Genomic DNA, 23244 nt, shown 5'->3' with positions numbered 1-23244 from the left:
TAGAACACCGTAGTGAGCACGCTGTAAGTGTCTCTGTTGAATAACGATGCCTTTGCTGACGAGCATGAAATAACTGGAAATCATTCGTTTCGTCTGGACATTGTGGCATCGGAAACGCAAGTCAGACCACTATATCAAAAACACAGCATAAGTTCCTACGATTCCCCACAATCTTTACCCCACGCGTGTTGACAGTCTAGTCACGTGGTCACGTTTTACACACACCCTAAGGCACAGGAAACGCGCAATTCGTCCAGTCTTAGAGTTGTGGCTCCAGAAGCACTCGGAAACCGATTGCGAACAACGAAGAGACAGCTCGAGCACGTGTTAATCCTCAAATATCTTCCACGGCTGATGGCAGCAGTGTATGGTCACGGGTGTTCACGGTTTGTCCATGTATCGACGTTCAGGAAACACGGTCTTTGTTGAGTCGAATGTTCTGGCTCTGGAATCAGGGGAACTCGAATGCACGCACGGGAGCCTCAGGCTGCGCGGGTTCAGTTTAGTAGGTGCTAACATGTATCGAGGTGCCGGAAACACGGACTAGTCTAATCTGCTCCTTACCATGAGAACGCGGTAACAAGAGAGCAGTGAACATCGGAGTACGGCGGTAGTCTTCTTCAGTTTCAGGTACGCTTCGGGCTGGCTTCCGGTCTTCTCACGTTCGCGTACTCAAAAGGAGACCGTGTCCACGCCCGTCTCGCTGTCTCGCGCCCCATGAAGCGTCGCATGAACGAACACCAGGCCAGCCACTGCACCGCGTGCGAAGAGCTCTCGAAGCTCTCCGACCACCACGCCAAGAGAAACAAGTCGGCTCTCTCCTCCGTCTGAGCCGCGGTCTCTGTGCGAACTCTTTTCGGGGTGAGACTCTGGGCGGGCTTCCGGACCGCGGGCTCAACGCACGCACATCGGAGACGCACGCCCGAGGGTTTTCTGTCCCCTTGGCCGAATTTCAAGACAAGAAAGCGTCACGGGTTATTCGCCTCCTTCGCAGCACACACACACACAGCGCGGGTAACGAAGGAGTGAGTGGCGGAGCTCCAAAAATAGCGGACCTCGGAGTTCACGCCAGCCTAGACAGTCTCTCCACTTGTCTCGACGTTCTTCGCCTCTGTTCTTCGTTCTAGTTTTTTTTTTCTTTTAACTGCGTTCGTGCACGTCACAGAGCTCAGTGTCCCCTCCTTTCTACACTCAGTTATACGGCGGACTGAGAAAGAGAGAGAGAGAGATGTCGAGAGAAAAGGGTGAATTAGTGAAGAGGCGGAGAGAGTCATCGCAAGGCACGTGACAATGATGTCACCGACTCCTTGCCACGCTTATTCTTCTGACAAGTTCGGCAACATCCGTGGGTTCGTAGAGCTGCATGGCGATGGCTATGACACATGGTGATAGCAACTTTGGAGTGCGTCCGAGCGAAGACACATATCGAGTGCGTTCCTGTACCGCTGAAGAGAATTACGACTGATCTTCAACTTTACCTCGACAAATTACCCCTTAATATCAACGAGCAGTTCACAGAAACAGAGAAGCAGTTCCATGTCTTAATTTGTACATGGGGTTGCTCCATCAAATCTGCTTTATTGTATTTTTTTTGTATAGTATTGTATTTGAGTAAACGAGAGGAAGAGTAAAAGCAAGATGAGAAAGTGGAAACAAGATTCATCCCTACTTTGTTAATAGAAAGACAAAGACAGCAGAGGGATCAACCAGACGACCACCCGATTTGCTACCCTGCACTGTTACCGTAGCTATCGGTGTAGTAAGCTTGACACGAGGTACTTCATGCTCATTCCGTCTGTCAATTTTGAACACTAAGTAACGCAACCCTTTGAGACCTTAATGTGAAAGTGGGAAAGCGTGTTCCTATCGACAAAGAGGTGCGCCTGAGTGAACTTGTATTCGAAGATCATGGCCTCTTCTCCCGGAATGAGGCTTATACTTGTCACATATTGAACAAGTGACACTAAATACAAGCTTAGAAAGACGCCGTGCCAAAATGAAGACAGGAAAAAAAATGAAGAAACGTCGACAGTACAAGCAGTCTTCAACGCAAAAGACAAAAGCTATAACAGACAGCGCGCAGACGCCATTAGACGAGGGGTTCTTTTTTTTTTATGGGGTTCTTCACGGCTCGTCGTGTCGCTGTCGTCTAGCCTAGCTGCCAAGACCGAGTTGTGTGAGGAGCACTCTCTCTCTACCCGCCCCAACTTCAGTTCCTCCCACAGCACATTGTAAGGGAAGCATGTATTGAAACGGCATGTAGTAGAGGGGGTGGGGTCGGATGAAGCCAGTGTCCTAGCGTGGGAGACTGATAGCGTACCCGGCGCCACTACGCTACGGAACCACTTGGGGCACCCCTCTTCCGTTCTCGAGAAAGAAGATGGCTCGACAGTAGAGTTGGGACTTGGAGAGAGTTAAGGGGCCGCGGAGGATTGAGAGGGGAGTGGGTGTACGACGGTGCGTAATTGGAAGGAGGTCGTTAATTGTAATCAAGTGTTGTGGTGGGGGCGGCGCTGCTTTGTGTAAGTCTGGGTGAGAGCTTGGGGGCTGGGTGGAGATGCTAAGGGGTCGGAAGTGGGACGTCCGCTGCCCTCGCAGTACGACACTTCCAACAGTCACTCGGAATCTTGATGCTGGAGGGGTACGAGTGCTAGATCAGGAGTGATAGGGACCCGACGAAAGAGAGACGACTCATAGAGAGCAAGGAAGAAGATTGAAAGAGGAGAGGGGTGTGGGTGGTGAAACTGGTCTGCTGTCGTTCTTCGAAATTATGCGCATTTGTTCTTTCTTACTGCAGAATAGCTGTAGTTGACTACGAAAGTTCCCGCAAATTGGACCTTGATACGAGCTGACGACGTTGGAGCGGGTTCGAAGAAACGATATGACAACTGTTATATTTTAAAAATAATAGAGAATGCGTGCATTGCTGTGTAAAGATCCACGTGAATGTTTTTGCACTGACCCAATGCGAGTTCACCCGGTTGCCAAGCGTGGAGTGAATGGCATTAAAGTCAGCAAGGCTTACAGTTTTCCTGGCAGTGTGCAGCCCATGCTTTGGCACTGATTCAGCAAGAAATCGCGGCTCTACTCTCGAACAAAGCAGAGCCATGGAATCGTGTCGCGTCCATTATTTAAGTGTGATCTGCAGTATATAAGAGCCTATGTAGGTTTACATGTGAGGACCACTAAGCAGTATAAGACAAATAGAGGACGTTCACTGTAAATGATGTTTGAGGCGAGCGTAAAGTTTAACTAGTTGGCAGAGGCTCATCACACACAATATATTGATTCCTTATATGATACGTCATGCACATACCTCCATCAGCACGCACAGAAGAAGTGCGATAAGATAACGATAAGAAGTTGCCCCACTCATAAGGACTTACGTATACGACTCGCCGAAGGCGGTCGGCCGTGAACTACGAAATGAAAAGAAGCAAAAAAAAAAACGGCCAACAGCAGAGGGCGTGAAGCAAACAACAAAATCGTCTGGCTCGGTGCTTCCGCAAACCTCGATCACGTGCTCGCAGCGCACAACTACCCCCCGTACATTCGGTAGTCACGTGATGATCTCGCACTGCTTCTTCGGCTTGGCGTTCGCGTCATCTTCAACCTCGCGTCCGTCGTGCTTCGCCGAGCGCGTCTAACAATGCACGCGGTGATGACTATGGCGATGGCGAGAAGGAGGGACGGCTAGCAGCGCCGTCAGAGGCCCCGGCGGAGAGGGAGGGAAGCTTCCGTAAGGACTCGGCTGCTGCGCACGCAGAACCACGCAAGCGCGTACGTTCGCCCCCTCCCCCACGTCTGCTACATCGCTGTTTGCTTGAAGCGTCGCCTTTCGGCGTGGCGTGCAACTACCGCGCACGCGCCGGTCCAATGGCCGAACGTGCGGCCCGTGTGTGGTGCTTCAAGAAACACTGGGCCAGCGGGGACTGGCTGCAGCGTTACCTGCGCGGTGAACGGACGACGTCGGCGGTGTAGAGATACGAATCTCAGGTCGTCGTCACCGACCGCACGTTCGGGAGCCCGGAGCCCCGGTGGGGGGTCGGTCTGTCTGACTCAGTCTACAGTACAAAACAAGCGCGAGTCATTTCTTCCTTTCTTTTTCTTTTTCTATCTATCTATCTATCTATCTATCTATCTATCTATCTATCTATCTATCTATCTATCTATCTATCTATCTATCTATCTGTCTATCTATCTATCTATCTATCTATCTATCTATCTATCTATCTATCTATCTATCTATCTTTCTTTCTTTCTTTCTTTCTTTCTTTCTTTCTTTCTTTCTTTCTTTGTCTTCAACGGCGATGTCGTTTTCCTTCGAACTTGAGTGTGCCGTCTGTTTATGCACCCTCATTTAGAAGGTTCGCTTTCTTTTTGGAGTATTGCCCTTCTTTTACCTGCAGGCAAGACTTCTGAGGAGTTCGTTAGCTATCCACTGTATACGGTGCACGACGAGACAGTTGGCTTTGTGCTCGAAGAAAGTGCCACGTAGCACGTTGCGATGTTCGTCGAGAACAGAGAGTAAAAAAAAAAAAAAACAGGCGATAGCAAAGCCAGATAGGAGTACTGACAAGTGAGTGCAAACGAGTTGCAAAGACAACAAAAACAAAAGCAATACACCCCGCACTGCCGAATGTTACATCCACGCGTATGGCACAGGTGAAGCAGGAGATAGAGTCGAGCGGTTTGCTGGAAGCGTCATTGTCGTCGTTTCTCCGCCATTTCGTAGACTCCTAAATATTACAACTGCACGATGGGATGGTATAGAAGCAGGTTCACAAACTAAACAACACTAGAAAAAATATATATATAGCGAAAACGGGGCTACTTTCTTAGAAACAACGCTTTGTTTGCGGCACATAAGCAGGTAGTGTGTGCGAAAAAAACAAGACTCAAGAAGAAAAGAAAGAAAAATTTCCTTCTTACGGCCCGCGCTGTGGTTTGTTGTAAATGGTTGCGGTTCTTCGCTACTCTCATAAACAAAGAAGAATAATAACAAGAGGATGGTCTGAAATGGGAGCAGCAGCTTGCAAGCGAGGAAGCAAACGCCGACCACCAAGGGCAGTATGAATGGCGAAGGGGGATGACCTGAATTTCAATGAGAAACCAGAAAAGCCCCGAAAATAGCTGCCGCTAGGATCTTGATAGCATGGAATAAAAAAGAGATGCGTTCATAGACACAAAAGGAGAAAGAAGAAAAGCTGTAAAGGTTCCGCGTGCAGCATCTTCCGTACTTTGCATACGCCGTGTATAGAGTTGTTGTGGAGAAGACGCGAACGACCTTCCCGCCATGTATAGAAAGACACTTCGTGTAAATGAAGTGCATCCAGCGCCGCAGTGAATACAACCTGGAGTTTGTTTGCTTGTTTGTTCGCTTGATCGCTAGCATGGTTGCAGTTCTATGTTGACCCCTGCGCTGAGAGGAGTAAGTTAGCGAGAGACGGCAAACTTAACTACTTGTGATATATTGCTTACTGGACTTAACCAGATAGGATAGGCGTAACCTTAATGGGCAAGAACAGAACTGGGTGGTTCTTAGAATAAACGCTTGTTGTGGAGATTTCATTCGAAGCCGAAGAAAAGAAATGGGCAGGGCATGCAGTGCGAAGGCAAGATAACTGCTGATTATTAAGTGTGATAGACTAGATTACAAGATAAGGCAAGCACGCCAGGAGGAGGCAGGAGGTCAGGTAGGCAAGAGAGAGAGAGAAAGATAAATAGAGAGGAAAGGCAGGGAGGTTAACCAAGCTTGGCTCGGTAGGCCACCCTACACTTGGGGTGGGGGAAAAGGAGAATAATAGAACGGAAAAATGAGATGAAGATGTCTGCGGTGATAACGTGGTAGCAATTAACAAGCACCGGACCGGGTTAATTGGCGAAAGACACTTCTAAGCAAACCACTGACGCGACGGTCATGTCTCGTGCGTGGTCTTAGAGATCGCGTTGTATAGTGCTTGTCTAGACCTTGGTGACGTGAAAGAAATTCTGGCGTAGTTGCGCGAGTATCATTGTATCCCAACTCTTCTAGTGCGATAAAGCTCGCAGCATGTCCATATCGGCAGCATCGCAAAACTCGAAGAAGAGACCGAATGTCACTTGCCTTCAGGTCATAGAAACAATGGCGCTAGCTACTCCATTGCCGGTAAAATAAAAAAAGGAACAACAGACCATACAAGGTCACCTGGCAAGTTTCGACACTTTCGCACATCTAAGGAGATGCATGCCTCTGTTTCGAAAGCTGATTACACGAATGACCGATTCGCGTCTCGCGGGCATTCATTATCGCGGCGAACAAAGGGAATAACTGAACCGCGTCTATCGATTTCCCTCGCAATGGACGCACGGAGAAAGGGTTTAGCACACAGGAGAAAAGGATACACTAAGGAGCACACAACGCACGAGCATGCAGTGGCTTCGGATTAAGTGGTCCCCGCGGTCACACCCGGAAACAATGCAGAGCGTGGTCTAGCAACAGTGTGGCCTTGACGAGACGGAAGGAGCCATGACCGCGTTACGGCAAGCCACCATAAAGGCGTCAACAATCCTGCGCGGTGAGGACGTGGCGGCGTGCGAGAGTGTATTGTTTTCGGTACCGATCAAAAGGCCCTCGCCGATGCGCTTGCAGAGTTGACAGAAGGGATGATAGGGCACGGTCTGCGTATTGTGCGCGAAGGCTTCTGCCTCCGTAGACCGCTGTGTAGACATTGATTTGATTTGCGCGAAGGATGAGGCAACAGCGCGCACGTAGGGGTGGGGGGGGGGGGGGGGGTCGTGGTCAAGCGATGCATGCTGCCGGAAAGCGGAGTTAAAAGGGATAACCGGAAAGAAGGAACCAAAGAACACCTCCTTATATATGTTCGTGCGCATGCGCGCGCCTGTATGTACACATGAAATGCACGCAATTCGGGGGTGGGCGAGGTAACATTTCGATGATTGATATGTGGGGTCTAACGTCCCGAAACCACCATGTGATTATGATAGACGCCGTAGTGGAGGGCTCCGGAAATTTTCACCACTTGGGGTTCTTTAACGTGCCACCGGGGTAACACTTCAGAACACCCCTTTGGCTACACCTATGGTCTAGCTGTCACAGTTATGACTACCGAATGGCAAACATTTACAGTTATCGCTCATCACTACCGAATGGCAAACATATCTTTATTCCGAAATAGAGTTTCCCTTATGACATAATATTTCGTGTGTATATGTGTGAATGTGCGCCGTTAGGGCCGGTGTTTGGTGTGAAGTGAAGCAGTGTCTTGTGGAAATTGCCATGTATCCAGAGGTTATAACATCGTCATGCACGCGCCGGCTTCGGTTCTCGAAACAGAGAGAGAGAGAGAGAGAGAGAGAGAACTCTTTATTGAAATGCAGAGAATCTAGCCGGCATATAAAATTCGCCGACTTGCTACTCTGCGTGGGAAAGGGGACAGACCACTCGCCCACTTCACTTCTCGCATCCCCATCGCAATATTCCGAGAAAACGCGAGATCGGTAAAGAGAGAGATAGAGATAGAGAGAGAGAGAGAGAGAGCGTGGGTGGCATTCGGAACGAAAGACACTCAGGAAATGAATCGTCGGTGAACGGGGGTGCCACACGCGAAAAAAAAAAAAACAAGATTGCGTGGCGCAATTGGCTCGCTTTTCGAGCCACGGCCACCAAACAGCGAAACTGCCAAGAATGGCGTGGGCCCGCACCGCCAAAATGACCTCAGCCAGAGGTTCTCCTTTCCAAAAATGCTCGTGACCTTCCCGCTTCCTTCTCTTTCCTGGCTCCACCACAAAGGGACTAGCAAGAAGGGCGTTGGCTGCCGGGCCAAGTGCGGCTTCTGCCGAAGCTTCTGTGCGATGTTACGGCAACAGTACAGTAGTGAACTTGTACGCGGTGTAAAACACCGGTCTCCTGGGTTTCTGAAATTCCGGCGACTGGGCGCGGCACTTTCGTCTTGATTTACCGAGCGAGGTTCAACCTCAACTCATCGTGCTCACATGTTTCGACGGGATTTGAATGGCGCAGGCTGCCTTTCCCAGACGTTTTACCCCTGTAGGTAGCCGAGTGTCGGGCCGGGGTACGCCTGTGCCCATTTTGTAAAACCGGTGGGTATCCGGCGGCACGTGGATTTGAACCCACGACCTCCCGCAGCCGAAGCGGACACTCTACCACGAGGCCACGGCTGCGGTCTGGACGCGCTTTACGGCGAACGGTCCGGTCACGAAGGAATGCCGCGCTTTTTTTGCCCCGCCCGCTCGTGGCGCTGCATGCGCTCGTCTCGCACGGGTTCTTCCGTCCACGTGCAACTGTTATCGCGGACCTTCATCGACGACTGACCCCCCCGCACTGTCCGTTTTTGTGTTATCTCTATTACACTCCCTTCTTGTCTTCTTCTTCTCCATTCTGCGCACGTATTTAGAGACCTGACATTGGAAGCCGTGCGTTAGAAGCCCTGTAGCTCACCGCTCTTTGCCACGGCGTCTTCCATTTGTTACGTGAGTAACGAGACAAAGTATTGCGAATATATTCGAAAAATATATTTGCAAGAGCGGTTGCAGCACTGGCCAGTCTGGCTCCGAGCTCGAGCAGCCAGCGAGCCTCATCTTCCTCGTCGGGCGCACACGCGCATTCGCACTATGGTTTGTGGCAGCCTACAGGTAGCATAACCCCCGTCGGCAAAGGCGCCGTCTCGGCGCATCTAGATGTCAAGATCATTGGGCGAGTGGTACTGCTTCAGGCGTGCGACGTGTACGATGTCGGTGGCCCTAGGGGTGGATGAAGACGGCGAGGCAGCAGGAGTGATTTCATAAGTGACGGGAGTCACCTCACGAAGCACTCTGTAGGGCCCTGTGTACCGAGAGAGCAGCTTGTCAGACAGGCCAACGTGCCTGGTGGGAGACCACAGCAGAACCAACGAACCGGGCGAAAAGTGCACATCGCGGTGTCGTTGGTCGTACCGACGCCGTTGGTTTGCTTGGGAGGTCAGAAGGCGAGCACGAGCGGTTTCGCGTGCGTGGGCGGCCCGGCTGATGGCGTCCAGAGCATATTGTGAAGTTGGAGCTGCTGGTAACGGAATCGTCGTATCGAGGGGTAATGTGGGTTCGCGGCCGAACAGCAAGAAAAAAGGGGAGTAACCAGCCGTGTCGTGGCGCGAAGAATTGTAGGCAAATGTCACGTATGGTAAAGCGATGTCCCAGTCAGAGTGATCTGAGGAAACGTACTTTGCAAGCATGTCAGTTAGGGTTCGGTTCAGGCGTTCTGTGAGGCCATTTGTTTGCGGATGGTACGACGTAGTGAGCTTGTGGCGTGTTGCACAAGAGCGTAGGATGTCCGCTATGACTTTCGATAGAAATGTGCGGCCTCGGTCCGTGAGCAGCTGGCGTGGAGCACCATGTTGCAAGATCACGTCGTGTAGAAGAAAATCGGCGACGTCAGTGGCGCAACTTGTTGGAAGGGCGCGTGTGATTGCGTAGCGTGTGGCGTAGTCTGTGGCCACAGCTATCCACCTGTTGCCAGCAGAAGACAGAGGAAAAGGGCCGAGTAAGTCCAAGCCGACGCGAAAGAAAGGTTCCGTAGAAATATCGAGTGGTTGAAGGCGCCCAGCCGGAAGCGTCGATGGTGTTTTGCGGCGCTGACATTCCTCACACGCCGCGACGTATCTTCTGACGGACCGTGCCAGACCTGGCCAATAGAAGCGACGGCGAATCCGGTCGTATGTGCGGGACACACCCAGGTGACCGGCAGTAGGAACGTCATGAAGTTCGTGGAGTACAGCCAAGCGGAGGTGTTTGGGTATGGCAAGCAGCAGAGATGGGCCGTCTGGATGGAAGTTATGCCGGTATAATGTGCCATTCTGGAGTACGAACGAGCGATAGGATCGGTTCGATGGGGAGGAGTCGAGGCGCTCAATGATAGCTCGTAGGGCTGCATCACGGCGTTGCTCGTCGGCTATGTGGTTCAGTTGAGAAACGGAGCACACGCAGGCGTCGTTGTCAGGTATGGTGGCCGATGGGTCAACTGGATAGCGAGAAAGGCAATCGGCGTCCTGGTGCAGGCGTCCAGACTTGTATATCACAGAAAAGGTGTATTCTTGCAGTCGCAGAGCCCAGCGACCAAGTCGACCTGTAGGATCTCTTAAGGATGAAAGCCAGCAGAGCGCGTGGTGGTCGGTGACGACGGAAAAGTGAGTGCCATATAAATATGGACGGAATTTTGAGACCGCCCAGACAAGAGCAAGGCATTCTCGCTCCGTGATCGAATAGTTACGCTCTGCAGGTGTAAGGAGGCGGCTAGCATACGCGATAACGCGGTCGTGTCCCTGTTGGCATTGGGCGAGAACGGCTCCGATACCGTGACCACTGGCATCAGTTCGGACCTCAGTTCGGGCAGATGGGTCAAAGTGGGCGAGGATAGGGGGCGTCGTCAAAAGTGTTATGAGGTGAGAGAAGGCGGCAGCTTGAGTGGACCCCCACGAAAATGGAACGCCTTTCTTCAAAAGATCGGTAAGTGGTTGGGCGATTGCCGCAAAATCTTTCACGAACCGCCTAAAGTAGGAGCAAAGTCCCACAAAGCTCCGGACATCTTTGGCGGATTGGGGTACTGGGAAACTCGTGACGGCACGAATTTTCTCAGGGTCCGGTCTCACACCAGAAGCATCGACAAGGTGGCCCAGCACGGTAATCTGTCGGCGGCCGAAGTGACACTTCGAGGAGTTCAACTGGAGGCCAGCTTTGCGGAAGACGTCGAGAATGGCCGACAGACGCTCAAGGTGGGTCTCAAACGTAGGTGCAAATACGAGGACGTCGTCTAGGTAACACAGGCATGTTGACCATTTGAACCCGTGTAGCAGAGAGTCCATCATACGTTCGAACGTGGCGGGGGCATTGCATAGACCGAAGGGCATAACCTTGAATTGGTATAGGCCATCTGGAGTGATGAAGGCGGTCTTTTCTTGGTCTTTCTCGTCTACGGCAATCTGCCAATAACCAGAACGAAGGTCGATGGATGAAAAGTAGCGTGCGCCGTGGAGACAATCGAGGGCGTCATCAATACGTGGTAAAGGATACACGTCCTTTTTGGTGATTCGATTTAGATGCCGGTAATCGATGCAAAAACGCCATGTGTTGTCCTTCTTTTTAACCAGGACGACGGGTGACGCCCATGGGCTTGATGAGGGCTCAATAATACCTTTAGTTAACATCTTATTCACTTCAGCTTGAATAATCTGGCGCTCCGACGCGGACACGCGATACGGTCGACGGTGAATGGGAGCAGCATCACCGGTGTTGATGCGGTGCTTTACAAGAGAAGTTTGGCCGAGTGGGCGGTCGTCAAGGTCGAAGATGTCACGGTAGGAAGCTAGAAGGCGTGCGAGAGCCGCTGATTGCGCTGGGGGAAGGTCAGGGTCGATCATGGGACGTATTGACATGTCGAGGCATGTGGCATCGAGTGGGCGACAAGGAAAATTGGGGCATGCGTCGGCTGCGAAAGTGGTGACGTGATCATCGGCTAAGGACCGCAACGTGGCAATTAGGATGCCTTCAGGGAGGACTTGCTTTGTGAAGCCGAAATTTATGACGGGTAGACGGGTCCGGTTGGAGGCTACAGTTACGATGCAGTGAGGAACGGTGACGTCACGTGCCAGTAGGACATCAGGAATCGGCGTGACGATGTAATTCCCATCCAATACGGGTGAGGTCGTGGCAAATTCGGTGAATGTGAGGGCTTTAGGCGGTAAGCGGAGGAAGTCTGTGGCAGAAAGGCCGTGTTGAGGTTCAGGGTGAATATCCGGCTGAAGAGGAAGGTCTAAGCAAAGAGTACCAGCGGAACAGTCGATGAGAGCAGAATGGGTCGACAGGAAGTCCATCCCTAAGATGAGGTCATGAGGACAGTTCTGGAGCACCGTGAATAGAACAGGGATGTAACGGTCGGCGATGCGTATGCGAGCCGTACACATGCCAATGACAGGAACAGTGCCGCCATCGGCCACACGTACAGCTTCGGTAGCAGGGGGCGTGAGTACTTTTCTTAAGCGGCGACAAAGATGAACGCTGATGATGGACACATGAGCGCCAGTATCGACTAGTGCCGACAGAGAAATACCGTCCACGTGTACATCGACAAGATTTTTGTTCGTATGAAGCGTCAATGGAGGGTTTGGTTCAGACAGGGATGATGCAGCACTACCTCCAGGGGCTGCACTGTCTAGTTTTCCGTCGGGTACGATGAAAAGTTAGGCGGCGAGTGATGGCGGCGTGGCTGGGGCGACGGGGAACGACGGCGTTGAGGGGACGGAGAACGAGCAGGAAGGCGGCTGTTAGACGTGTCGAAAGCAGGGGCGGTACGGCTGGACGAATACCGGCGAAGATCTTCATATGGGCTATAAGGTGCGAAAAACTGGCTCCTATGTGGCGGCGTCCAGGAGGCACGGCAGTAGCGGGAGACATGTCCAACGCGGTGGCACCGGAAGCAGATCGGTTTGTCGTCAGGAGTTCGCCATTCCGCCGGGTTGCGAGATCGTGGAGCAACAAATGGGTCACGTCGAGGTGCATTAGTGGGAATTGGTCTGGAGGAGGGGCAAGAGATGGGGCAAGCATCAGGGAACCCGCGGTTGGCGAATTCTTGTCGTACGACCGCCTGAATAACGGAGATCGCGGGGGTTGTCGGTATCGTATGTTCGAAAGAAGTGGGCTGAAGCGGCGCTGGACTTGCTGCTTCAAGTTCCCGTCGAACGATACGCGTTACACTCTGCTCAAAGGGCGGTGTGACGGTAGAATCGGAGCAGGTGGACGTAGCCGCCGTGTTTGGCAACCGAGAAAAAGGAGGGCGCACCCGACGGCTTTTTGCTGTTTCGAAACGGCGGCATTCTTGAATTACACGGTCGATGGTCGAGACGTTAGTGTACACCAGCAAATTGAAGGCGTCGTCCGCGATCCCCTTCAAAACGTGTCCAACCTTTTCAGCCTCAGACATCGCCTCGTCCACTTTTCGGCAAAGAGCGAGAACTTCTTGGATGTATGACACATACGATTCAGTTGGCGACTGGACACGGGTAGCCAGCTCCTGTCGTGCAGCTGCGTGGCGACCGGTCGGGTCCCCAAAGATGTCACGTAGCTTCTCCTTGAACGTGTCCCAGCTGGTGAGTTCGGACTCATTTGTCTCGTACCAGACACGCGGGGTTCCGTCCAAGTAGAAGAGAACATTAGCGAGCATCATGGTAGGGTCCCAACGGTGAGTTTGACTGACCCGTTCATAAAGGCGAAGCCATTTGTCGACGTCGAGGCCAGGTTGCGCAGAAAATGTCCCGGGATCACGTGGTGTTTGGACGGCGACAAAGGTTGTCGGAGAAGCCGCAGATGATGAAGCGGACGCGTTGTCACTGGAAGCCATGGCGGAAAGCTGGAGGATGCGGCCACTGCGGAGCTGCGTGGTGAGGACGGGGATCGTTCCACCTCCACCAAATATGTTACGTGAGTAACGAGACAAAGTATTGCGAATATATTCGAAAAATATATTTGCAAGAGCGGTTGCAGCACTGGCCAGTCTGGCTCCGAGCTCGAGCAGCCAGCGAGCCTCATCTTCCTCGTCGGGCGCACACGCGCATTCGCACTATGGTTTGTGGCAGCCTACAGGTAGCACATTTATTTAATGCGCACTATAAGACAAGAGGAGGCGAAGAAGAAGATGATTAAAAATACGTAGCTAGGCTTATTATTATTTTTTATTTGTTGAATCATACAACACAAAAGATCATCATACTGCTTGGACCCGTAGCCAAAGGCTAGTCCTGGGTCCAAAAAGAAAATGTATACAGTGATGCAGGATTACTGTTACATAAAAAAGAAACTAACACTCAGAAACACAGGGTGTTGTACAGTACTACTACAAGCATTTTTTAGCATGCGATCTTCGTGCCAAACGACAATAAAATTTATTGGCTAGTTGGTTTGTGGTCTTAAATAATAAAGTAAATTTGTCACAGGACAAAGAACTAATTTGAAAAATTGAATTGCTGCACAAACTTGAAGAAAAAAACAAGAGAGACAGGAAAGAGTGAGTCTCTCTTGTTTTTTTCTTCAAGTTTGTGCAGCAATTCAATTTTTCAAGTATGAACCAACTAGTCTGCAAAAAAGTATTGCTTCAAAGAACTAAGATGCGTTTGTACTGTGCATCTGGGTTCGTTTTTGTTGTTCTATCTTGTATTTAATATGGTGGCTAGGATGGTGATGATGGTGATGATGGTGATAACGAGGAGGAAGGAGAGAAGAGAATTTTATGCAAATTCTAAACATCGCTTTTAAACGTGTTCGAAATTACAGCAACTTCAATTCAAAATATATATTATTCTGCCTGGTCGAAATGGCAAAAAGGAATTATTGCGCTCTTTCCGTAGTTTCGTGTGTTTTATCCTCCTTCTGTTAGAATTACGTATCATTTGAAGGGCCTTAAACTTCATATCCTCAATTCTTGGCCAATCCTCTTAGTGGGCAAGAATCATAGTAGAGGCATCATCATCATCATCATCATCATCATCATCATAACAGGAATTTAGCGCTGAGGCTTCGGAAGCCGTGTCTGCGCGTGTGTGTAACGGAAAATCTAACTAAAGTTAGAGGGGGGAAGAAGAAGGGGAAATAGGGACACAAAGTAGGAATTGACGACTACGATGTAAAGACTATACAAGCAAGACGAAGTATATAAGCTAGAATATTTAAATGACGAGTGAGATAGACAGCTGTTCTCTAATGCTGGTTATTATTATGGTTTTTAATGTTGGTTTTGACAATGGCCCACAAGTTTTGCTGGCTCCTTAGTCCTTAATTGTGTGGCGCCTGAACCCCAAATCGGACACTGTTACCCTCTCTACGGAATACATCGAGACAATCATGCCAACCTTGCTTTCTCTATTTCTTAATCTACGGAATAGGGACTGCCTCCCGTTCAACCCAAAACGCTGTCACATTTCTCTTAACGTCACGCCTGTAGTTTCTCGACCGATCACTTGATCCTCCCCGCTCGATGTGACTTACGCAATGACGCAACAAAGCGCGCAGAGGGGGCTGACTTCATCGGATCCCGACGAAGTCAGCCCGAAGTCAGACCGACGAAGACCGGCGAAGTCCGAATCCGAGTCCGAAGTCCGAATCCGATCCGAATCCGAATCCGAATCCGACTAAGTCCGAGTCAGACCGACGAAGTCCGAATGTCACCGACCCGGACAGGAGAGTACATCGCATCGCGCACGACGCAACGGTGGCACGCCAAACAAAACAAATCTACAAAGCCCACGTCGCAGTCGATGTGCTCGCCTATTTCAGCCCTTGCATCAGCGCCCGCACGTCCGACAACGCCTATAAGCGGCGGCCGCCCACGAAAAGGGTCGCATCGCCTCATAAACGGCGGTCGTCTCTGCGATGCGTACTGCGCCGCACGTAGGCGACATCCTCCCGAGATTAAGAGAGGGAGAGATTGCGGAGAGGAACCGGCGAGAAGCGGAATACAGAACGCATTGTGAACCAGGCGAACGGCTGCAGGAGGACAGACGCTCATGAGTCTTGGTTGAAAAAAAAAAAAAAAGAGGGAAAGCGTGGCACACGTATCTAACGCCCCCGGCGACTCGAAGGTTTCCGTGCAGCAAGAGATACGAAAAAGGTGGGCTTTCGCCCTGGATTTAGAAATGCAGGTCTGATAATGTAATAAAGCCTGAGGCTTTTCATCCCACAATCACAATGCGATTACGAGAGACGCCGTAGTGGAGGTCTCCGAACATTTGGCCACCTGGTGTTTTTTAAAGTGTATTGACATTACACAGTACGCAGGCCTCTACCATTTAGCCTCCATGAAAACGCGGCTGGCATGGCCGGAATCGAACCCACGACCTTCAGATCAGCAGCGCCGGGCACCCTATAGGCACTGTTCCGTCGAGGCGGACAATAATGCAGGTTTGCGATCGCCCGCAGCGTATAGTTAACAATACGATAAAACCGTTTCGTAAGAGAAAATCGCAGCCAATACCAAAGCTGGACATAACATTAGTGGACCACGCGGCCGAAAGAGAAAGTAATACGCGAAGTTTTGTGAGAGAAGTCCCAGGATCCTGATTAATAATGCGCCTTACTCATGTCATGAGTTGTTTTTTTTTTTTCAACAATGGTCGTGGACAAGGGTGTCCGCAGAAATTCTTTTACAGCAAGGTGCATCGGCGGAAATCAGGGGGGGGGGGGGGTAAGGCATTAGTTCACGTATAGCTTCCGTGACATGACCGCATAACGTACAAAGTTGACTGACAACCCTGAATGCCGCTTCACTCAGATATACAGGACCCTGATGTGCTAATCAAGCTGTGTAACTTACTTCGTACTGCATAGAAAAACATTCTCTTGCATCTTCCTTACATTCCCATCCAGGCGCCAATGGTTGTGTATGAGAAGGGAGCACAAAGAACGAGGTGCGACTGCAGAGGTGCTGCCGACGTCACAACGATTCCGTGCTCGATGTGATATCCAGTTGATCAGTCGGCTATAGCCTTGACAATCTATAGACTGAGTTTCGTTGCTTTTTCTGTGATGTACCTGTGATGCATTCTTCTTCCCTTTCTTCAGAGCATGGCAGTGAACCTCAGCGCTGGTCAACACCCTCCGCTTATCCTTATCTTCCTCCTTGACCGGAAATGTGTGCAGTGTGATATCAATGACGGCGATTCTCGTTAGAATCGCTTTGAGGGTGCTTGCCTCATAAACCACTATGTCAGAGAGCTATGCCTTTAAAGTCATAATAAGGGTTTCTTCTAAGTTTAATAACCGCTTGGCGGTACGCATCGTCCAAGTACTGTCAAGTTGACGAGACTCTCGACAAGATGTTGCAAACATACACCTATTCGAGTAACTAGCAAAAAAAAAAAAAAAAACGATTGGAATCGACGGGCACAGATGACTTAATGTCGCTATACGTCGCATAACGCAGACATCGTAACAGTAATATATTTTTTTTCAGTACTTTGGCAAAGTTACCAGCGTGCACTTGGGCTTCCCTCCTCAGAATAAAGATTTATCGACGCGATTTTCGAATACCGGCTGGCCGACGGTCCAAACTCGGACGAATAAGCGACCCGCCGATGCCACCGCGCAAGCGGCGCATATGGGGCCGCAGCAAAACAAGTTCTCGCTGCACGCTACTAACGCTGGCCGGCTAAGCGGCGTGACCGGGGGCTTATTCGCGATGGGGCGTACCGCGCAAGAATAATTGCCGACGCGCCCTTTTAGCGTGGGCTGCTAACGTGCATCGGAGAAGGCATGAGAGAGATGAAAGCGACAGGACTGGTTGACGCAGCCAGCCAGCACCGACTGCTTCTGCCCACGCCGTCGTCTCTTAAGGATGAACACCCGAGGGTGTCTCGCTGCGTTGGTCCCATAACGACGACATTTATGTATACTACATACATGTATACAGTTTCAGGAAAAACGCTGTTCGGGCAATGGTATGACTCCTATGTCGCAGTGAGTGCGCCGTGCGGCTATAGCGGTTACAGCGCTCGTCTGTTGATCGGAAGGTCGGAGGTTCGATCGCGGCGGTTGTGAAATTGAAGTGAAGTTGAAATTTATTTCAGACAAAAGCAAAGACAAAAAAAAGAAGAATGGTACAATTTGCCTAGGGAACCGGTGAAAAGGCATAAAAGCCTGACAAAGCGTCTGCCCCCTGTAAACCAAAACCCACCAAAATAACGCAGTGCTCAGTGTAAAGTAAAGAGTCAATAAGAAATTAAGCATAAATAAGTTTCCACGTGCAAAACATGTACAGGAAAACATAAATAAGCGAAAAATTTGCGCAGGCAATGAAATCAATAAAGCATATGCGTGTCCGACAAATGAAGAAAACTGTCGAGGACATAAACAAAACTAATGTAAGACATGTAAAATACCTGAAGGAACTTTAAATTTCAATAGAAGGTTTCAACAATCATAAGACAACATCAATAAGAAATATGTTTGACCGATAAATGAAACACAGTTTGGATAACATAACCAAACGTTAATGCGATTTACACAAGAAAATACTTCAGGGAATATGAAACAAAGATGGTGACGGTGATTACGTTTGTGTAAATAGGAAGTGTTCCTGTATCTTGGTTCTGTTTAGATGGAGGACAGATGATATATTAGGCCCGTGAATTTAGCGACGTCGGTGCACGTTTTAGTATACCAGTTTGTCAAAAATTTTCGAAGCCCTCCACTTCGGAGTCCCTCGTAATCATTTCGTGTAACGACTTTTTAAACAATCTTCGCGCATAAGGATGGCCGCAGGAATTTTTTGCAAGGGGGTGCATCAGTGAAAGAAGGGGGTGGGGGGGATTAGTACAGGTAGCCTTTTTCTGACACGACCGTATAACGTAAAAAGATGGCTTACAAACCAGTAGTAATTAAAGTCAAGATGACAACGATGGAAAAGTATTTATTCTGTCTTTCCGGCCGAGGAATGACCTTTATCAAAGACGAAATTTTTCACATACCGTATCTAAGGCTATAGAGGCCCGCGTTAAAGATCCCACGATGAAGGGAATTTCCAGTAGCCCTCTTCTACGGTGTGGCTCGATGATGTCGTGGTTTCGGCGCGTAAAAGTCCACATATATGCTTTTATGTTCAGTTGCCATTAAAGCGCCTATCAAAACTATTTCTATCCCCTTTCCTATCAAACACACAAAATCAAGGCCAAGAATAAGCAGGCCTGGAATTGTAGCATGGAACTTCCGGACCTACATGATTTCATATAGGGCGTGATCATGCCATATATGGCTGCGTTTTACCCCGTATATGGAGCGGCCATGCCATATACGGCTCCATTTGACAGAACATATATCAATCAGTCGCGCCGTTCATGGCCCTGTTTACATCCACATATTCTATATGGTAGCCACATATGCAAACACACATACTTATATATGGCCGCATGCGATTTATATGAGTGTTATATATAACATTTGCGTAAGGGGGGTCTATCTGAACTTTCCCTATCTCTATTTACCAAACTAATACACAAAATCATGGCCTAGGTTAGTTGTCGTGGAAATTTAAGAAGGAAATTCGCCTGCTAACAGCAGATTTCACGAAGTTCCAACGGTGAACGTAGTCGATATCTTGTCTAGTTGTTTTGCCATTTACCCTGTTATGTAACATCGTTCTGTTTATACTATTTCGTCTTGCCATTTGCCGTTGCAATTTTTTCCCATGCTTTTTTTATCGTGGGTCCCCCTACAGTCTTCGGCCTATGGGACCCTAGTCTGTAAAACGTTTCCTTCATTGTATGTGTCGTTACTTTGCCAATAATAATAAACTTCAAACTTCTATACCTTTCACACAGAGTCCGTAAGAGATTAACGCTATATGCGGGTTCTAAATTTGCACCCCTAAGTTGTGCACTATCGGCAAAAAGGAAGAGCGATGAAGTGAAAAAGTAAAAAAAAAAAGACTGGCTCACACGATGCTCAAAGGCACCGTAGCCATCACTTTTTTTTTTTTAATCTCGAAAACCATGGAACTAAGCAACAAAAAAAAGGGCTTTCCTTATTTTGACGGGTGTTCGAGCGACGCACACGCTTTATAATTATACGTACACCACGTGCACACTGCCGGCAAGACATATATATCCACGGTGGTGTGCCTGCGGCATTATATACTTTATCAAGGACCGGCCGTACAATTTTCCTCGGAGGGATAAAGAAAAAAAAAACAAAACTACCCGGCTGATAACACGGTGAAACGAGAAGGATAAGTGGGTGCATGTTTGTTCAGCAGGATTATTGAGAGAAAGCGATAACATATATACCAACAGACAGACCCAAATCCAAAAAAAAAAAAGAACGCCTCCTACTGCCAAGCACGTTCCTGTAGGGGCTGCTTCTGTGATTGCGATCGGGTTCTTCCTACACGACGCCAGTATGAACGACACCATCCTTCTACGTTTCTCTATACGTCCCTCTAGAAACTGAACCGTAGACTGATCATCCTTTTCCTTCACGTTTATTCCTTTGTTCTTCCTTATTTTGATCTTCTTTTTCTGTACTGGTTGTCATATCGGCTGAAAATCATCATAGAAGCCGATGTGTTCCTTGGAAATGAATAATGTTGTGAGACCATAATGTAAATGCCGTTCCGTTCACGTGTTCCGCATTGAAGTACGCACACACACACAATATATATATATATATATATATATATATATATATATATATATATATATATATATATATAATGTGTGTGTGTGTGTGTGTGTGTTGAGAGAGAGAGAAATTATCAGAAGACGCTCAGTAGCTGCACCAGGAGCGGCAAGTTTATTAGGCGCTTCGACCAGAGCCCGTTATTTTCTTACAAATACCAACTTCGACTGAAATGTTGAATAAGCCATAAATCTTGCCGCTGTTGTTGCTGGTACCAAGGGTATTCTACTAATTTCTGCCTACCAAGCATACGACGCCTTCAGCAATATTCCATCACTGTAAAAGTTGAAGAAAGAGGTATACCATAGTACACTTCCGCATTTATAACTGTCAAGTGAAACGCGCGCCTACATTTAAGGACGAATTAACGAACTAATCGCCTTCTAATCATGTCCAGGAAAAAAAATCGTGATAAGCAATGAGCGCGCAAAAACACAAGTGCGCAAAAAGAAGAACGGCTAATGAAGCCTAAAATAAGACCGACACACATAAACACAAAATTACAAACAAACAAACGTATAACAGACGCTCACACTATAATTAATGGGTCACGTTTTGTCTGGACCTCGTAGTAGTACACAGAAGGCAATTATAAACTGTACACTGCACTTCTTTGCATATATATATATATATATATATATATATATATATATATATATATATATATATATATATATATATATATATATATATATATATATATATATATATATATATAATACACGCCTCCCGTGATTTGGCTTTGTCGTGTGCCGCGATCACGGTGCGATCATTTGCAGAGACGCAGGCGCAATCAAGGAAAAGCCTTGGTGCGCTGTAATTGAGGGTTGGCTGATTAGTCTTATTAAGCGGGACGTGCGTTCGATCCGGTTGCTTTTCCTGGACCCGTCGGGCCGCCATCATCTGTTTCTTTCTTTTTTTTTTCTTCAGTCGTGATTGGTTCGCCGCTCGTGACGCGGTAAAAACCAAAGAGGCGCTCAGAATGCACCGATAAGGCGATGCGTTCCGTGTCACGTTTTGTTCAGTTTGTTTTGGAATCAGACAATGAATCGAAAGCGCGTGTAAGAAAGAAACGACAACGTCGTTGGTATGTATGTATGTATGTATGTATGTATGTATGTATGTATGTATGTATGTATGTATGTATGTATGTATGTATGTATGTATGTATGTATGTATGTATGTACGTACGTACGTACGTACGTACGTACGTACGTATGTATGTATGTATGTATGTATGTATGTATGTATGTATGTATGTATGTATGTATGTATGTATGTATGTATCATATGAAAGAGTGAATGAATTATTGAATCAATGCATATACAGTCAGCACCCCAAAATCAAGACCAGTAGATCTGCGGCAACTATTTCAGCGCATGTTGCGATTGCACATTTAGCCTAATTAACTGCAGACTGTAAAGAAAGTTCCAAGGCTGCCTGCCGGATTCACGGGAAATATTCCCCCTTCTGTTGCGTCCCGTGATTGACAAACTTTTTGACGCTAACCACATGCGCGTCAAATATGGACCGACGTTTGAATGGGTGTCGAAACCGCGGAGTCATTTTGCTATCGCTTATCTTTCGCGGCTCTGAACAGAGCCTAACACTACGTGTGCGTTTTCGCAGATAAAAAGTGTGCGATAACGTATACCCCTGAGGATGTTGTGAACGATACTAGTTAGGAAGACATGTTGACCAATCACGTCGCACTTGAGGCCAGACCGGGTATTCGTATGCATCATAAGTTTATTGAAAGAGCACAGTTTGGACAGTCTATACTTGCACCCGCCATTCCCTAACCGCTTACTTCTTTCTCCCTGCGTAGCATGTGCGAGGTTGCCTTCTGGTCGAGACTGTCACGTATGTAACCAGAAGTTTACTTCTGTCTAGTAAGCTTCTGAAGCTTCGCAATTGAGGAGGTTAAGCTGCAGTATTGAAGTCTTCAATGTAACTTCCAGAACTGCCGTACACTACAATAAAAGTTATCTGAAATCTCATAATATTTCGCGGGTAATAGACTGAACGAAGTGTTACATGTCCCAGAAGTGACATTAATAATTGATGCCGAAAAATTAAGAGGAAGAAAAATTGGTACAGAGCCACTTTAGCGGTGTAATGAACTTAACTTTGTCGAGACGACATTTACGGGGATAGTTTTATCAACTATGAGATAACATTGTGATCGTGTAGGAGAGCAAACGATGAATCAGCTGCTATACCCCTTTTTAATGTTGAGAAAACAGTTACATATCATAGTACTTGGTATGTAAGATAACCATCCACAAAATGCACAAGCGAGTTTGACCAGATAACGACGCCTGTGTGGACCCTGCTGACGAAACACTAAGTCAAGACCTACTATCTTGGCGGCCATAAAACAGCAAATATATGCATGATTCACTCACCGTTATCGAAGGCAGGGGCGGCTCCCACTGGTGTTGCGATAGCAAGAAAGAGGCAGACGATTTGAAGCAGATGTAGCAGGACTCCCATAGGCGACGTCATCATCCGGGTCTTGATCAGTCGTCTGCTGCTCCTAGCAGAAGTCAAGTTCCCGGCGACGCGCATTTTTTCCCACGTACGGAGCGTCGAACACACACACTAAAACACACACCGACGCAGAAAACTTCAGGCGCGACGTCTTCGTTCCCGTCAGTCGTCTCGTGCCCCTCGGGGTCCAAACCCGTGGCAAGAATGCATTGTCAAGTCAACCGCGCGACGCAATGGCGTTTCGAAAGTGTCACGCAGACGCAGAGCGGTGCACGCAGCAGACGACAGCGGCAGAAACCGTCGTCTGCTCGCGACCGTTATGCAGCAGACGATATCCGCGCCGCGGCAGCTGCAGCCGGCTGCGGCTCCACGACCGTCCATTGCGCGCGAGAACACCGGGCCGAGCCGACATCTTGGAGAAAAAAAAAAAAAAATAATGGCGCGCCGGCGAAGATGACCCGGTAGGCTCCTTTTAAAACCACTCTCTTTTATCGCAATTTCCTGCCACTTTTTCTAGAGAACTCAATTTATCCGCATATTCT

General features: G+C 48.6%; 1 protein-coding gene across 2 annotated transcripts in view; it reads right to left on the bottom strand.

The window, feature by feature from the left end:
- Ptp99A (Protein tyrosine phosphatase 99A) overlaps positions 1–23244 on the bottom strand; it is a 294456-nt gene extending 271212 nt beyond the window's left edge. For both annotated transcript variants that reach the window (XM_037415618.2, XM_075873290.1), the window contains exon 1: positions 22618–23244. In XM_037415618.2, coding sequence (XP_037271515.2) covers positions 22618–22780 — 163 coding nt within the window. In that variant the 5' untranslated portion in view covers positions 22781–23244. The remainder of the gene's footprint in view (positions 1–22617) is intronic.

Source organism: Rhipicephalus microplus, chromosome 9, assembly GCF_043290135.1.
Source record: "Rhipicephalus microplus isolate Deutch F79 chromosome 9, USDA_Rmic, whole genome shotgun sequence".
In the NCBI taxonomy this organism is placed as follows: Eukaryota; Metazoa; Arthropoda; class Arachnida; order Ixodida; family Ixodidae; genus Rhipicephalus; species Rhipicephalus microplus.
This window is presented reverse-complemented; position numbering and strand designations above follow the sequence as displayed.